The sequence below is a fragment of the Elgaria multicarinata genome, chromosome 8, assembly GCF_023053635.1.
Source record: "Elgaria multicarinata webbii isolate HBS135686 ecotype San Diego chromosome 8, rElgMul1.1.pri, whole genome shotgun sequence".
Classification (NCBI taxonomy): Eukaryota; Metazoa; Chordata; class Lepidosauria; order Squamata; family Anguidae; genus Elgaria; species Elgaria multicarinata.
The window spans coordinates 100,608,993-100,628,117 of NC_086178.1; the positions used below are offsets into that span (position 1 = coordinate 100,608,993).

The following is a 19,125-nucleotide window of genomic DNA, read 5'->3' on the forward strand; positions in this document are numbered from 1 at the left end:
ATTGTTTCAAAACTGCAACAGCTACTTCACGAAAAAAACAATTTAGTACATTTGTTCAAAACAGCAATTGACATGATGCCATCTGATACACACAAGATTGTTATTCATGCTGACAAAATGCCTGCTGGAGAACATGTGCGGAGATTCAATGCTCCAACTATAGACGAAGTGGCAATTGTTATAGTCGGAGATCAATCTTGACAGGACCTTTCAAAGGTGAAGATGTCCTCATTCCTTGCATTCCTATGATTCCAACAGATATGCCATTTCAATTTAAGAGATTGCAATTCCCCATTCGATTGGCGTTTGCAATCACCATCAACAAAGCTCAGGGCCAATCTTTAGAATTGTGCGGTTTAGATCTAGACACAGATTGCTTCTCACATGGACAATTATATGTTGCGTGTTCTAGAGTCGGCAAACCAGACAATCTCTATATCTACACAGACAATGGAACAACTAAAAATATTGTATATCCACAAGCATTGTGAAATTAAACATATCAGAAACATCTGCTTTGTCTTTTCTTTCTTTTCAATTTAACCAGACTGAGCCACAGCAACGCGTGGCAGAGTACTATCTCCGAAAGTTCTTCACCGATTGCTTTGAAATTTTGACACAACGTTGCATTCGAATATGCGAGCGTTGTTATGTAACTATGTTCTATATGGGGACAAAAGTTTGTCTTAAAATCGAAGAAATAGGCCTCCTCAAAACCAGTCCTGCTGATCATTGTGACATCGCCAACCAGTAGGCCAATCCACTGCCTCTGCCTTCTCTCTTATTTGCATGTTCTCTCACAATTGGCTGAGTGAATATAGATGTCACACCTGTGACAGTTACACGTTCTGAAGAAAGGTAACTGCCAGGAGTTTCCGCTAACCTCCTCACCGTAAAAACATCCTTTTTTAAAAACCAAACAATTTGCTTTACTTCATCCAAATAATGTCTTGCAGAAGATCACACTTAGTTCATCGTACTCGCAGAGCGGAAGCACTGCGACGAGAAATTGCAAATCAGACTGAGGAAGAACGGGCATCAGCAAACGAGAAAAAAAAGAAAAAGAATGCCTCAAATATGTGCCAAAGAACCAGGCAAGCAACGTTCAGCCAGACTTGAGGATGCACGATTGCGAGCACGGCAATCGCGTTCTACAGCTTCAGATCGAGTCGACGGACAACCTGGCATATTCAAAGGAACAACGATAGGCAGACTGTACACCGTGCATCCCAATCAAGATGAATGCTTCTTTCTTCGCATGCTGTTGGTAAATGTGCCCGGTCCAACGTCTTTCCATCAATTGAGAATTGTCAACGGCGTTACACATGCCACTTTCCGCAGTGCATGTCAAGCTCTGAATTTATTGGAGAACGACCGACACTGGGATGTATGCATTAATGATGCGTGCAACATGTCACATCCAAATCAAATTCGTGCATTGTTTGCAATCATATTGACCGCCTGCTCTCCTTCATCTCCAACAGAGTTATGGGAGAAATATAAATCGGACATGGCTGAAGATATTCTCCGTCGAATACGCAAAGAAAATTCAAATATAAACATGGATTTCACACCAGAAATCTACAACGAAGCCTTGATAATGATTGAAGATTTGTGCTTAGAAATCGCAAACAAAGTTCTCAATCAATTGGGAATGCCATCACCGAATCGAACTGTTGCTGCTTCGTTCGATGTAGAATTGCGTCGTGAACAAAATTACAACACGGATGATCTTTTGTCGTATGTGCAATCAAATATTCCTAAGTTAACGCTTGAGCAAAAACGCATTTACGATCAAATAATGAAAACCATCAATAACGGGATTGGAGAAATCTTCTTATTAGATGCGCCAGGAGGAACTGGTAAAACGTTCCTAATTAGATTGATTCTGGCAGCAATTCGATCCCAAAGTGACATAGCCTTAGCTCTTGCGTCATCCGGAATAGCTGCGACATTGCTACCTGGTGGAAGAACTTCTCATTCCGCTTTGAAATTGCCATTAAACATACAATTCATTGAAACTCCCACGTGCAACATTTCCAAAGCATCCGGCATGGGAAAAATATTACAAAAATGGAAACTTATTGTTTGGGATGAATGCACAATGGCACACAAAAAATCACTCGAGGCTCTTGATAGATCATTGCAAGATTTGCGTGGAAACATCAGACCATTTGGGAACACATTAATATTGCTTGCAGGAGATTTCAGGCAAACATTACCTGTAATTCCTCGATCGACACCAGCGGACGAAATAAATGCTTGCCTGAAATACTCTACTTTGTGGCGACACGTAAAGACGTTAAAATTAACTACAAATATGCGTGTCCAGCTGCAAAACGATCGATCAGCTGAGATATTCTCATGTGAATTGCTGGAAATTGGGAACGGAAAGGTGCCGGTTGATCTGACCTCAGGACGAATTTTATTACCTCATAACTTCTGTAATTTAGTGATGTCAAAAGAAGAATTGGTTGAAAAAGTATTTCCAAATATTCAAACCAATTATAAGAATCACGATTGGCTGAGTGAACGAGCTATTCTTGCAGCCAAGAACAAAAACGTCTATGAACTTAACAATATTATTCAATCTAACATTCAAAGCGAGGCAGTCACATACAAGTCCATCAACACTGTTGTGGAAGCAGATGAAGCGGTTAATTATCCAACAGAATTTTTGAATTCACTCGATCTGCCAGGGATGCCACCGCACGTACTGCAATTGAAAATCGGCATGCCAATTATCATGTTGCGAAATATCAACCAGCCAAAACTTTGCAACGGCACGCGGCTTGCAGTAAAAAAATTACTGAGCAACGTCATAGAAGGAACAATCTTGACAGGACCTTTCAAAGGTGAAGATGTCCTCATTCCTCGCATTCCTATGATTCCAACAGATATGCCATTTCAATTTAAGAGATTGCAATTCCCCATTCGATTGGCGTTTGCAATCACCATCAACAAAGCTCAGGGCCAATCTTTAGAATTGTGCGGTTTAGATCTAGACACAGATTGCTTCTCACATGGACAATTATATGTTGCGTGTTCTAGAGTCGGCAAACCAGACAATCTCTATATCTACACAGACAATGGAACAACTAAAAATATTGTATATCCACAAGCATTGTGAAATTAAACATATTAGAAACATCTGCTTTGTCTTTTCTTTCTTTTCAATTTAACCAGACTGAGCCACAGCAACGCGTGGCAGGGTACAGCTATTATTATTATTATTATTAATTTATATAGCACCATCAATGTACATGGTGCTGTACAGAGTAAAACAGTAAATAACAAGACCCTGCCGCATAGGCTTACAATCTAATAAAATCATAGTTAAACAATAAGGAGGGGAAGAGAATGCAAACAGGTACAGGGAAGGCTAAGCAGGCACAGGGTAGGGAAAAACTAACAGTAGAAAGTAACAGTAGAAGTCTGCACAACATCAAGTTTTAAAAGCTTTAGGAAAAAGAAAAGTTTTTAGCTGAGCTTTAAAAGCTGCGGTTGAACCTGTAGTTCTCAAATGTTCTGGAAGAGCGTTCCAGGCGTAAGGGGCAGCAGACGAAAATGGACAAAGCCGAGCAAGGGAAGTAGAGGCCCTTGGGCAGGCGAGAAACATGGCATCAGAGGAGCGAAGAGCACGAGCGGGGCAATAGTGTGAGATGAGAGAGGAGAGATAGGAAGGAGCTAGACCGTGAAAAGCTTTGAAGGTTAACAGGAGAAGTTTATATTGGATTCTGAAGTGAATTGGAAGCCAATGAAGAGATTTCAGAAGCGGAGTAACATGGTCGGAGCGGCGAGCTAAGAAGATGATCTTTGCGGCAGAGTGGTGAACAGAAACTAACGGACTGATGTGAGAAGAAGGAAGGCCAGAGAGAAGAAGGTTGCAGTAGTCCAACCGTGAAATAACCAGTGCATGAACAAGCGTCTTGGCAGAAGAGACAGACAAAAATGATCGAATCCTGGCAATATTATACAGGAAAAATCGACAAGATTTAGCTACTGCCTCAATATGAGGAATAGAGGAGAGCTTATATACAGCTAGTCTATATAAATAAAAATGTAAATGTTCGTTCGAAACAGACGTTATATCTCCGAAAGTTCTTCACCGATTGCTTTGAAATTTTGACACAACGTTGCATTCGAATACGCGAGCGTTGTTATGTAACTATGTTCTATATGGGGACAAAGGTTTGTCTTAAAATCGAAGAAATAGGCCTCCTCAAAACCAGTCCTGCTGATCATTGTGACATCGCCAACCAGTAGGCCAATCCACTGCCTCTGCCTCCTCTCCTATTTGCATGTTCTCTCCTATTTGCTCTTATAGGTCATTGTGACATCGCCAACCAGTAGGCCAATCCACTGCCTCTGCATTCTCTCCTATTTGCATGTTCTCTCCTATTTGCTCTTATAGGTCATTGTGACATCGCCAACCAGTAGGCCAATCCACTGCCTCCTTTCCTATTTGCATGTTCTCTCACAATTGGCTGAGTGAATATAGATGTCACACCTGTGACAGTTACACGTTCTGAATAAAGGTAACTGCCAGGAGTTTCCACTAATCTCCTCACCGTAAAAACATCCTTTTTAAAAAACCAAACAGTAGGCCAATCCACTGCCTCTGCCTCCTCTCCTATTTGCATGTTCTCTCCTATTTGCTCTTATAGGTCATAGAAGCAACAATCTTGACAGGACCTTTCAAAGGTGAAGATGTCCTCATTCCTTGCATTCCTATGATTCCAACAGATATGCCATTTCAATTTAAGAGATTGCAATTCCCCATTCGATTGGCGTTTGCAATCACCATCAACAAAGCTCAGGGCCAATCTTTAGAATTGTGCGGTTTAGATCTAGACACAGATTGCTTCTCACATGGACAATTATATGTTGCGTGTTCTAGAGTCGGCAAACCAGACAATCTCTATATCTACACAGACAATGGAACAACTAAAAATATTGTATATCCACAAGCATTGTGAAATTAAACATATTAGAAACATCCGCTTTGTCTTTTCTTTCTTTTCCATTTAACCAGACTGAGCCACAGCAACGCGTGGCAGGGTACAGCTAGTAATAAATAAATAGATATTTTGGGGAAATAGTCAACTGTGGGGTGCCCGACAGACAACACAATAACCAACTGTTGACAGCTCAACTAACAGTTGACGACTTAAAACACCATTGGTTATCATGTTGTCTGAACTGAGGCAGTGTCCATGGGGTGGTTTCCCACTGCCTGTTGTTCAGTATGGTCCATTGGTGCTCTGAGGAATGAATCCATCTTACAAGAAATCTTAGTTGAGCAGCCACATAGTATAATTCCAAATGTGGCACTGCAAAGCCTCCCTTTGTCTGGGAGCTGCTAAGGGTTGCACTTCAACTTTCATTTCTGTCCTGACCAGAGAAAACATGACAAATAACACGTTCCATTCAGCTAAGGTTAGTTAGCTTTCCCCAATATGGGGGCCTCCAGATATGTTGGACTGTAATTTCTATACTCCGTCAGCCAGCTATATATCACAAAAAGGCTGTTGTAGAATTGAGAAAAATGCATAAAAGAGCAGCCAACATTATCAGCAGACTGAAGCTACATCTCTATGAGGAAAGGTTACATTTCAGGAGTTTTAGCTTAGAAAAAAAGGTAAGCGGGAGATGAAAGATGTATATAAAATTATGCACAGTGTGGAGAAAGTTATAATACTAGAATGCAGGATTACCCAATGAAGGTAAATGGTAGGAGACTCAGGACAGATGAAAGGAAGTAGTTCTTCAGAAAGAGCACAGTCAAACTATGGAATTTGCTATTCCAAGTTGTACCATTGGCCAACTTGGATGACTTTATAGAAGGATTAGACACATTTATGGAGGATAAGCAATCAATGACTACCAGTCACGATGGCTATATAGCTATCTCCAGGTTCAAAGGCAGTATGCCTCTGAACACCAGTTGCTAGGGAACATGAGTGGCAGTGTTGTTGCACTCATTTCCTGTTTGTGGACTTTCCATAGGCATCTAGCTGGCTAGTGTTGGAACAGAATCTTTTGGTCTGAGCCAACATGGCTCTTCTTATATTCTTCTCTGGGACCTGAAGGCAATGTGATAAAAGAATCTTTGTCCTTGCTGTGCACATGCACATGTGTCTGGTAAACCTGTGATGAAAATCTTTGAACTGCTTCAAAGACCACCAAAAGTCTTTTGAACAGAGACAATGGTGGAACAATTGTGTACATGATAGATAGCAATGCCTCTATCTTATCTCGTTCAACACTCTTAAAAGTATGGTCTGTCTCCAGCTGGCTCCATCATATTATAGTTGGGTTTCGGCAGGGGTATGTACCCAGCTTTATGGCAGATGTCCCTGAACAATGTATTCCATATAAAAAAACAAAAACAAAATAAACTGGCTGCTTTATCAACTGTGATTTTTTTTCTAAAACAGTAACAGGAAAGAAAGCATCAGAATTAGCGAGCAAGATTTCAGCTGCTCCTGAGTGAAATGACAACTGCTAACAAAAGTGATTGCTGGAAGCTGCTTGGGAAAGTGCTAAAGGAACCAGCAAGGCTGCTTTTAAGAAACAGATGATATTTCAAGAAAATGAAGCTTGGAAAAGTAAATGAAATTACATAAATAGATAACCAATGTTAGACGTTATCTCTCGAAACAGAATGTTTCTTGTAAAATACAGCATGTGTCTGAGATTCCAGGCAGTTCAAGAAGCAACCGAAAACTCTTGCTTTTTTAAAAGGAGGAGGAGGAGGAGGAGGAGGAGGAGGGGGACGGCGACAACAATGACAACAACACTGTTATAAAACTAAATAATACAAATAAGATTTCACAAATGTGTATTATAAAGCTTTGGTCTCAACTGGTGGGTTAGAACCCACAAGTGGGTTGCCTCCAACCAGATTTGAGTTGCCCCGAGGGCTTAACCACCAGATTTTTTTTCTTTATTGAAGAGATTTATTTATTAATTAATTAATTACATTTTTATACCACCCAATAGCCAAAGCTCTCTGGGCGGTTCACCAAAATTAAAACCATGAAAAGCACAACCAAACAACCAAACAAACACTTGTAAAGATAACAAACAAACACTTGTAAAGATAAAAGGGATGGGAATAATTCCTACAAGGGCAGGCACTAATCACCACAAAAATGCAGAGCATCATGAAAATTGTCAGTGGAAAAATGGTAATCGGCCTTACCTAAACTCATCCTTGAACTTTACTTGCATTCAACACATGAATTTATCTTCTTCTGGTGGCTTCTCCGCCACTTTCTCCATCCAACATTCCCCTCTCTCCCCTTCTCCTTCTCACCCTATCTTTTACTCAGAAACACATATCAGCACAAGTGCAATTAACTGCTGAGTCCTTTGTTTTCTGACAGAGCATTTCTCAGGATATATTTGCTTGATTGCAGCAGCAGCAGCAACAAGTTCCTGGCCCACCTTTTCCCACTCATTTCCCATTAATTTCCACTGCAGAAGCACAAGCAGCCCAGCCCCAAAGGCTGCATGTTTTACTCCAATGTTGAGATCCTCACTCTGAAAGGATCTGCCGAAAGCCTTAGCAAATCCAAAAGACCCACATGTATTCATTCATTTATTTGTAAAAATCTGTCCCGTTTGCCTTATTCAGCTGCATAACAGAAATAAACAGTATAGTCATTTCAGTGGAAATTAGATTTTAAAAAAAACAACTGTGGCCAGTAGAATAAAATATAACTCATATAGGAGGGTCGGGGAACAAGGAGGCAATAAAATCAACTAACCCCTGAAGTCCTGAGATTGGTGTGCCTGGGGAAAGGAATTGATGCCACTCTTGATAAGGCCCTGCGCCTAGTATATATCCAGCGGACTTCAGATGTTGAACAGCGGGCACAAAAGGGTACAGATGGGAGAAGTCAGTCCTCACGATACCTTGTTCTGGAGGCTCTGGTGATTGCAGACTTCCCCCTTTCACACTGATAAGAGCTGCCATTAATGTGGAGGGGGGAAATGCACACTTTCCGGAGCCTCTGGAAATTCTGCATCCCTCCCCTGCACCGATGAGGCTCCAGAAACTCAGGGCTCGCGAGCATTCAGGCCCACACTCACACCTGAGCGCATCTGACTAGGTCTGTGAGGGCCAGACGTGGGGGGAGGGGGTCTGCTGTCCTCATGGACCCAGTCAGAGGCTTGTGCCATCCCTAACTGCAACCATTTAGAACGGGAGGAAGATTTCACAAAGGCCAGAAAACCACCAAACAATTAGTGATCAGTTGAGATGGGTCAGCCAGGGGGAAAAGGGTGTAGCCGTCTAGAAAACCCTGGAGGGCCAGATTTGCCAATAGGACTGAGTTTCTCTACCTCTGCTATAAACTCACGTGGAACAGTAACATCCTTGGAACATGGGCCTGATTATTTTATAGATTTATTTATTTATTATTGACCCAGCCTATAATTAAAAGCTCTCAGGAACAATGAAAAATTAAACTCAATAAAAACCATATCAGTCAAATAGTCAAACAATTGAAAAGAATAAATTACACTAGCAATCAATTACTTAGAATTAAAACAGCAGTCAATGACAAGCACTACAAAATAAATAAATAAAGGCCACATACTTAGGGTGACCATATGAAAAGCAGGACAGGGCTCCTGTATCTTTAACAGTGGTATTGAAAAGGGAATTTCAGCAGGTGTCATTTGTATATATGGAGAACCTGGTGAAATTTCCTCTTCATCATAATAGTTAGAGCTGCAGGTGCCCTACACTCTTTTAAATCTGGTCACTCTAGTATAGCTCCTGCAGCTTTAACTGTTGGGATGAAGAGGGAATTTCACCAGGTTCTCCATATATACAAATGACACCTGCTGAAATTCCCTTTTCAATACAACTGTTAATGATACAACAGCGAGCCCTGTCCTTTTCATATGGTCACCCTAACATACATTGTATCTTAGAATGCAATCCTATGCATGGTTACTCAGATGTAAGTCCCAATGAGTTCAATGGGGTGTATTCCCAGGAAAATGTGCATTGATTCGCAGTCTTAATTAATTATCCTAAGTGAAGAGTTCTTATTTATAGAGATTCTACCTAAAAGAGGTCAAAGAGTTGTAGTCTCCTGTCCCAGGAAGCAGGGCTAGATCAAATGGCTTGAGTTGTAGCAGGATAGATTTCAGTATAACATTAGGAGAAACTTCTTAATCGTTAACAGCGGTTTGACTATAGAACCAGTTACCTAGGTGCATGGGCTTTACCTCACTGGATGTCTTCAGGATACTTTCCTATAAATGAGAACTAAATCATTTTGTGAACTAAATAATTTTTTTTATTAATAAAAAGGTTAAAGCTCTGTTAGCGAAATGTAAGGTTATTCCTACTTCTTACAATGTGGGAAAACTGAGAGGTAATAAAGGATTGGATTGATTGGGATAAACTTTCCAGCTATGTGTGAGCTTAGTAATGTGGAAGAAAATCTCTCTCTGCTGAGGTTGGCTCATCAGATTGGTACTGAAGACATGAGGTTCTATTTTTGAATCTGATGAAGTAGTATTAATTGGGTGGTACTCTGAACTTCCCTGTGAAGAGCATAACTATCTCTCTCTATATAACGCTTAGGTATGTTTTCGTACAGGCTTCAGTTGATACAGGTTGCTAAGCAACAGTAACAACATGTAACGTCAGCTGATACAGGTTGCTAAGCCCCTCGCCCGACTCCTCCGGGCTTTCCAAGGTAATCCTACCCCCCTTTCTGCCTCTTCACTCACCCCCCACAAAGGGGGCAGTGCCACGGTCCGAAGCATGAGCGAGGCACGGCCAGGGCCCTTGGCGGCCGGGTGGGAGGCCGCTCACCTGCTGCGAGCCCAGCCCTCAGCCTAATCTCATGTGAGCTGGGTGGGCGGCCCAAGGCTGACAGGAACCCCAGGGAGAGCAGGACGCCTGCCCCCCTCCCCACGACGTCCCTGCCCCCCAGGTCTGCCAGACAGTGCTGTATTGGTGGCCTCCAAGCAGGCCGCACCCCGGCAATGATATTTAATTAATAAACTTTAAGATATGCTACAACAGCGTATGTTACTCAGGGTACAGCTAGTATTGTTAAAAAGCTCTCCCATTTAAAGAAAAAACTTCCAAGAACTTTCTATAAAACTTAAATCTCCACCACGATCAACACTTGATTTGCAGTGTGAGCTATATCAAGCTTTTCTATTACTCTTGTCCCTACTGGTAAAATAAATAAATGCAAATCAAATGCCACTTTTACCCTGATAGATGCCTCCAACGAACCTGATCAGCCCTATTTACTGTATGATTTTAATTTTACTACTGGATGTGTAAATTCATTAGCTTCCAGAAATAATTGTATACGCTGATTTTAGAGCCATCAAAGCAGGGGTCTCCAGATGGGGGAAAATACCATTTTCAACAGAGAGAGCTTTGAGCTGCCCCTAGTGTGGTAGTGTGTTTAATGATCTATATAGGACACTTGATAAGTTAAATCAAAATAACTAACTCCCTAGAAATAATTGGGCCTTTTCCCTAAACTGCTTAACTTAGAATATTAGTGAATGGAAGGTGAAAGTTAGAGAAAAAGTGTTTTGGGACTATCAATCTCTTTCTGATGTAGTAGTGCTAAGGAACCTTGACAGATGAGGAAATTATTTTGAACAGCTATGTTACTTATTCTGTGTGGGCCACTTCTAGCCAGCCTCAAGGATGCCAGACATTGTTGTTTTAGTCTCCATGCAAAATTGAGATCATAACTTTACCTACTTCTAATCCCTTGGCTATTATGATATTAAATAGGGTGACCGTATGAAAAGGACGACAGGTCTCCTTTATCTTTAACAGTTGTATTGAAAAGGGAATTTCAGCAGGTGTCATTTGTATATATGGAGAACCTGGTGAAATTCCCTCTTCATCACACCAGTTAAAGCTGCAGGTGCCCTGCCCTCTTTTGTATCTGGTCACTCTAGTATAGCTCCTGCACCTTTAACTGTTGTGGTGAAGAGGGAATTTCACCAGGTTCTCCATATATACAAATGACACCTGCTGAAATTCCCTTTTCTATGCAACTGTTAAGGATACAGGAGCCCTGTCCTCTTTTTCATATGGTCACCCTATATTAAACATAATGGGCAGTATCAAACACTGCCACTCTATTTATGCTATTTATGTATAACTAGTGTAAAGGATATCTAGCAGTACACCAGTAGGGTTAGATGGTGTAACGGGTTTCCCCAAAAACCTGCCACACCAGCTGACACTATTAGTGTCCTTATAGAGGTCACTTATGATAGTGGTACGTCAATAGCATAAGTGCAGTGGCAGGATTGGATACAGCCCAGTGTTTATCAAAAGTTGATTTCTAATGCAGCTTCCCCCAAACTGGTACAATTCCCATGCGCAACCACCACCATGCCCAGTAGGGATCATGGGACTTGTCATCCAACACATACAGACACCACCAAGTTCGGGAAGGCTGTTTTAACTCATATCTTCCATCTTGGAGAAGCAGAGCAGAAATACAGGTCAATGGAAACATCTAAGTATGTGATGAAATTAGAATCTCAATATCCCCTTGCCCAACTCCTTTTGGCTGGAGATTTTAATGTAAAGATAGGGAGGGATGACACAATTTAAAATATTTACATTTAATTATGCCTTGGGGGGGGTCTTCTTTCATATACAAGATTCTCCTTAGACAAACATATATATCATATTTTGGTTTGTTTAGTAAAAATCTACATTTGCTTTAGTAAAATGATCCTAAATTAATCTTTTCCTACAGATAGTTTTGGTGAATGTATATTAAATTCTGCAAGAAATATTTTCTAGTATTATGTTTTTAGTTGAAACATATTTTTTTGGGGGTAGGACACCTCAGATATTGCCATCATTTCCCTCTAAAACTGATTATTTCTCTAAACCTTGCCCTTCCTCCTTTCTCCTTATTTTGGATGAAGATAATTTATCTTGTCACAAACAAGTTAGATGCTCAAAAGTTCTAAACAAAAAGAATATATAAGCTATTAGCTCCTCTATTTCTAACACCTTGAATCAGCATATAACCAAAATGCAATAGGGTCTTTGCAGTCTTATGTAAATCTTACTCAGAGTATTCAAATGGCTTTGGAAAAGCAGAGTATTACAATCAGCAGAAAATATCAAAACCTTAGTATGACAAAGTGTTGACATTTGAAAAAATCAGATTAACTCTCCATACGTCTTTGATCATAAAAATACATTAAATACTCTTCCATAATGAGAAAAAAATAAAGAAGAATTGCTAAAAAAGAGAGAGAGAGAGAGAGAGAGAGAGAGAGAGAGAGAAGTATGGCACAAAAAGAGTAACGGAAAAGGTTGATAAATGCTTCACATACAAATAATATTTGGGTTTTTCGTTAGTCACTTTAAAAAGCAGAACAGGTTTACTTGACTGTTGGTTTCCAGTTCAGATATGGGAAAGCTATTTTTCTAGAGTTTTATTGTGATCCATTAGGCTCCTCATCTGAACTTGCAAACTGTGTATCTTTGCATTCTCCAGAGTGGCCCCCAGTGAATGCAACTGAAATTTAAAAATCTCAATAAACTAACTCAACGTTAGTTGTTGGTTGAGTTAGAGTGTCATCAGATGAGCATTTTATTGCACGCTCATTACTCCCCACTTATGGATATTCACAGCTCCTTTTGATGACATCATCCACCTCCCATGTGTCTCTCACTCCCCCTTGCCTTCTTTCTGTCACAAAATAGACCACTTTAAGTCCGTTTTTTCTTTTCTTTTTGTAGGTACCGCCATTTCCTGCTGTGTGGAGGAAAAGTGGTGTGATGAAAATGGCCACCGAATGGGCCACATGGTCGTTGTTTACTTCCTCTTCCTTCCCTCGTGTGAAAAAAGAGGAAGTATCATGGGACAGAAGTGGTGGGGGAAGCAATGGTAAGGAAACACAATTCCCCTCCATCTGATGATGCTCTTAGGATGGAGAGAGACATTAATAAGAATTAGGGGACAGAGTTAGAGCTTTATCACACCAGCATTATACTGTGCAATCAATGTGAATTGCATGCAAAGGACTCCGAAGTTTTCCAGTTTATAATCTGCTTTTATTGTGAAGTACTCCCATGCATTCTACTTTAAACTGTGAGCACACATAATCAATGGAATTCACTATGTGAGGTCTGAGCCTAAGACCCTGAGTTCCCAGTTCAAGTGCTGCAGTCCCTGATGGGGTGTCACACAAAAAGAAGAGTGAATATAAAATTTCCATATGATGTTTTATCTCACTCCTTCTTTCCCTTTACTACTATGCTATTGTAGAATTATGAACAGGGTTGCAACCCCCACTTTTTTAAATGTGCTTTTAACAATGCCCTGACATGAAGAAATTAATCCCACCATGGGGATACACTGATGGAAAAATCTTCATTTCCTTAATTTTTGCATCATATTAAAGACATTGTACAGAGGAGGAAAGAAGAGGAATTATTACCACCTTATTTTTTAGAATCACTTATGGCAAAATCAGGGGTATCTATCACTGGGAATTCAGGTTCTTCTTTGGCTTGATGGCCAAACTGCAGGCAAAACTCAGGTTATGTTTTTGCACATTTTTGGGTTTAGAAGGTTCCACAATTTATGCAATTTTCTGAGCAATTTGCACATATTAAGGTTGAAAATACAGCTGACGTTGTGCAAATTATGCAAAATTCAGTTGTGATTTGTGCAAATTGCAAAACCTTCCCCCCTGCACCGTGTGCAAAATTTCTAGAAAATTTTCTAGACCTTTTTATTCTCTCAGTATTTTAACACTTAATTTTAACTTAAATTTAAATTTTACTGTTTTAACTCTGTATTTTAATCTTATATCAATTTTGCTGCATGGTTTTATCCTGGTTGTGCTTTTTATACTGTATTTTGTAATTGTGCTTTTAACCTGTTGGTTGTTTTATTGTGGTTTTAATGTTTTATTGTGGTTTTAATTTTTGTGAACCGCCCAGAGAGCTTCGGCTATTGGGCAGTATAAATAAATAGAAAATCCGTAAACTGGCCCAACTCACTGCAGGCCGAATTGGGCTTCACAACAGAAACCAAAATGAAGTTGGGGTGGGCACCCCCCAAACAGATTTCTCCAAAATCCCTAGGCACAATCCTATGCATATTTAGACAGAAAACAAAATCCTACAACCTACAGCTGGCTGGGACAGTAGGACCCTTTTTTTTCTGTCTAATCATGCATAGGATTGTACTTGTAATATTTTTCTTCTTTGTGTGTTTAGGGATATGACACACAGTGCGTGCTGTTCCTGTTAACGCCCTGTCCACAGCCCAATTTAGGTTGCATGCAATACAGCACGCAGCACACTGTTTACATTAGTGTCCAGCATAAAAAGTCCACAATAACTTTAAAGAAACAAGAACTACCAGGCCTGGTTCATGGGTCTGGATGCCGGGATCCGGAAGAGCAAGTCCTGACCCAGCCAAATCTTATAGCTTCAAATGCAAACAATATGAAGCACAAACACAGAGACATATACAACACAATGTTACACTCAGGCTCCAAGCAAACTGATGATTGCTGGTGACATTGTTATGATGAAGAGTTACATCTGCATTGTGTATAGGTACATGAGGGTTAATGTTCTATCAGACTCCATATGCTTATATACAATAATAATAATTTATATAGCACTTTCTAACAAAACACTATATAAATATATTTATATGTATATTTATTTCTATGACCCAAACGACACGTTACACTGTAGCTGGGTGTAATATTAAATAGATAGATGTTTTTCTATTTCAAAACAGCCTTGGAAAACGGGTTGTTTGCAGTGGAAAATTGGAGGATAGGGAGTGCCTAACCTTTTCTCCGCCACCCATTTTCCCATGGAATTTCTACCCCCCACTTTTACCACTCTGTTCCGGATATTTGCTAATCATGCAAACAGTGGTGTGGAACCCAGGATGATTTAGCGCTGGCTTTTCTTGTTCGAGTCTCCACCCAACTCCAAGTGGCGATCAGAACATTACCAACTTGTGATCCTTTCACTCTAGCGGTATTCAGTAAAGTCATGTTTCTCAACTGCTCCTTTATAATTTATGTCTTCCACCTTGGAGGAGCAAAGCAGAAATATTGGCCCAATGGGGAAATTGAAGTATTTGATGAAACAAGAATCTCCCCTTGCCCCCACCCCCCGGTGCAAGGAGATTCAGGGCAGAATATATCCATCAGGAGAAGGCTTAAGAACTTTTGCTCCAACAGAGAAACAGCCATCCCATTAACATTACACACAGTTGAAGTGTAACAGCCCCGTTATAATTGTATTTGATTTATTTTTTAATGCAAACTGCCTTAGGGGAATAGAAAGAAAATAAATACTTTTCACTCATTTGCTACATAGTCACACCTTCCTTTAAGTATGATGTTCTCTCTCTCTCTCTCTCTCTCTCTCTCTCTCTCTCTCTGCCACCAGCCACCAATCTATTTCTTGCCATTTTCTGGAACCTGTTTTAAGGCTTTAAAGAGACTAGAAATTTAACGCCTGACTAAGGCAAGTCTTAGTTATACCAGTTATACCATAATTCACCTGGAAATAGCTAGGAACAGAGTTGTACCATTTCCACTATTATTCTCAAAGTGTCGGTATTGGAATATATTAAGGGATATGGCACATTTGAGGACAATTTTCAAGACTCCCTCCTGACAGTCTAAAATTGTTATCTTTCAAGGTTTAAGTGTGTGAGGAATTAGAAAATACCATTTCCACAGCTAATGACTTTAGCGCTGTGAGCAAAACCGCTTCTACCGTTTGTTCCAAAATGATAGCATTTCCCCCGGATAAGCAGAGTGTCGTTCTGCTTCGGTGAGATGGGAAAAGAAGAAGTAGAAAAGAGAAAGCATCGTTACCCTCCGCACATCTTTGCCAAACGTTTCACTGTAGCTGGTTCCAAGTATTTCAAATTGCACATAGGGGTTGGCACCATCTTCTCTGAATTCCATAACACCCGTGAGTCCAGTGATATGTCCCTAAGGAAACAGTGTCATCAATTTTAAGAACAGAAGGCAATTTAGCTTTCCAAAGCTCCATGTATACATATTAGGGGTGCGCACAGACCCCCCGATCCTCTTCGCGCCCAATCCGCAAATTGCAGATCGGGCCCGCTCCGCCCCGCCTCGATCCGCCTGGGGGCCACTCCACTCCGCTGCGGAGCTCCGGCTCCGAATCGGAGCTCCGCAGTGGCGGGGAGTGGCATCAGGTAAGGCCCTCCTCCCTCCTCCCCCTTACCTGTGTCCGTCCGCGGTCCTGTGGCTGCTTCAACTGAGCCCGAGGACTCAACCAGCCACCTAGTCTTCCTGGTTGAGTCCTCGGGCTCAACTGAAGCAGCCGCGGGACTGTGGACGGACGCAGGTAAGGGAGAAGAGGGAGGGGGGTTTACCTGGCCCTGCCGCCGTCGCCGCATGGGCGGCAGTGACAGCAGCAGGACCAAGTAACCCCCCCTTACCTTTTTTGCGGAGCTCCGGATCGAGGCGAAGTATCCGCCTTCACCTCGATCCGATCCGCAACACTCCGCGGCTCCCCGATCCTCTTCGCCTCCACCTTAAGGGGAGGTGAAGCCCCCCGATCTGCTCCTGCTTCTCCAGTCTGAGGAGAAGCGGAACACATCCCTAATACATATCCCAAAGTGGTTTGCAAATTTGTGCGATTAAACTGAAAGTAGCATCATAAGCTTCCAATCACCCGAAACAGTCTTCAACCAAAAAGCACCCATCTTCTGGAAAAGCTGGGAAATGTTGGCAAAGACAATCTAATACTTCTAAGTGCTATGGAAGCAATAAATTGTACAGGACCTGCCGAAAGAGCAAAAGCAGAAAAATTCTTTCTAAAAAAATAACTGAATAAATTCTGCTGAGGCCTTGTGCAAACATAATACTTAACCATGGTTTGTTTTCAATATCTGAATGCCTGTTTAATGGTTAGGGTGGCTACTTATGAATCAGCAAAAAAAGAAGAAACACATCGCCAAAAATAGAAGACAAAAAGAGACACTGATTTGCATGAAATTTATATATGTTCATTTATATGCACTTTTAGAAATAATCATTATATTTTAAATACAAATATAGCAGATCTCAACATAGTGTGGAAGACTGGGACCAAATCACCTATACGCCCGACTGTTCAGTTTTATGGGCAACAGTTCTTATGTTTCTTTATCTTGAAACCCAAATGGAATAGCTTTTCAAAGAGAGGACAAGTTCAAAATAGAGAACTGTCCTCTGTAAAGAAGGACACATGATCACCCTATTAAGGATTGGCCACATCCCAGATTATGAAACTATGAATTTCATTCTTTGAGTTTTGGCATAACTACGGATAGGTTGAGTATTCAAAGCCGTGGTGCCCAAAACTGAGGGAAACCCCTGTTTAAATTAAAGTAGTCCAAATTCAAGGTGGTCACAGTCCACCAGAAGTCCCCCCCCCCATACAATTAGGGCTCACACTGCATGCCTGCCCTCCCTACCAAACCCCCATCCCCCTACTCCAAGGAAAAAATAACTTGCTTTGGAGAAATGGGAGAAGACAACAGGTGGTGGAAAGCTCTGATGAGCAAAGGAAAAATCTGGACTGTAAGTCCCTTGATCCCCAACAGTTAAAGGCACTCCATGGTCAAGTGTACCCATTGAGAAACCTTATGGCAGCAGCAAATGATTGAAGAGTTTCATTTCTTGCTGTTGGCCATGGGACATGGGCCTACCTCGAGCCCTCCAACACCTTTTATTCCTTCCCCTTTGCCCAAGGTAAGTGTTTTCCCATTGAGGAAGGAGGTAATTGGCAGCGGGGAAGGTGGGAAGAAGGGACAGATAACCGTATCTGAGCTTTGTAACCATTCCTTATGAGTACTTGCAAGGCCCCTCAAGTATTCTTTAGTTGATCTACCCAGACTCCTCCTGAATCCCGTCTAGTCTATTTCTGGGCTTCTACTTTCCTTTCCCCTATGCCACAACAATGTGGTGAATGCCGTCACTTAAGCAGTTTGCCTGCCCAAGGCCCCAAGTTTGCAAGCTGGGTTCCCATTTGCTCATTCTTACCTTCTTAATGGTCTCCAGCATGGACCGGCCTCCGTTCCAAGGCTTTGTTGATTTCCTCATGCAGTTCAAGCTTGCCATGCTGTGCCACTTCCTGTCCTCCAGCTTTCTGTGGAAGGCATTGGCCAACATGAGCACACTGTCATAGAGATAGAGATTGGAGACCTGCAAGTGGGGACAGAAGCAAAATGGCGTACAGAGATGAGAAAAATTGCTGAAGAAACCCAGAATAGGTTTGTCAATATATAACAGGATGGCCAGAACTGGATATGCAACAGGAACACATCGTCTATGTAATTTCTTATTGATTTCTTCTCTGGCCAGGGTTTCACCAAAGACACTGAGATAGGAACCACGTATCTCAGGAGGAACCACCACTCTGGTAGAGCACATGCACAGAATGCAGAGGTTCCAGGTCCAATCCTTAGTGCATAGATGGAGAACCTTTGGTCTGTGGGCCAATTTGGCCTGATAGGCCTCCCCATTTGGCCCATGAAGCCATCAGGCAAGGCCCCCTCCCTAAAATCCTGCCCCATCAGAGAACAGAAAGGGGCAGAAGAGCTGCTCCTGACTGAACTACAGCCTTGAGGAGCACTCCTTGAGGCTATGATTTAGTTGGCTTCACTTTCCCTCTTGCCTTTCCTCAGTCAGGGGAAATGAGGGTGAAGAAAGCCAGCTCAGGGCTTCACCCACACTTTTCCTTCCCTCCGTCTAGGAAGGTCAGGGACAGGGAAAGCCAACTTCTAACTCAGTTTGGACCTTAGTTGGTGCTGGCTCAAAGTTTTGTCCACCCCTAACCTTTTCCAATCCACGAAGTCAAAGTGAAACCAACTCCAGACTCAGCTGGCACCTTGAGGAACTGCACTTCAAGACACTGGCTCAGCACGTCACTCTTCCCACTCACCTTTCCTGAGCCACCGTCTCAAAGGATCTCTCTGTGGGTGTGGGTGTGTGGAGGGGGTGTGCGCCTGCCATCCATGGCCCGACCCACTTTGAACAGTGGCCCTTGCCACTGACAGCATGTGGCACCCAACAGCCTCT

The 19,125-nt window shown here is 41.7% G+C and overlaps 1 protein-coding gene across 3 annotated transcripts in view; it reads right to left on the reverse strand.

The window, feature by feature from the left end:
* The window catches only part of GRID1 (glutamate ionotropic receptor delta type subunit 1), a 906,582-nt gene that overhangs the window by 147,168 nt on the left and 740,289 nt on the right, over positions 1–19,125 (reverse strand). For all 3 annotated transcript variants that reach the window (XM_063133111.1, XM_063133110.1, XM_063133112.1), the window contains exons 7-8: positions 18,088–18,249; positions 15,904–16,023 (exon numbers count right to left, since the gene is read on the reverse strand). In XM_063133111.1, the coding sequence (XP_062989181.1) occupies positions 15,904–16,023; positions 18,088–18,249 (282 nt within the window). The remainder of the gene's footprint in view (positions 1–15,903; positions 16,024–18,087; positions 18,250–19,125) is intronic.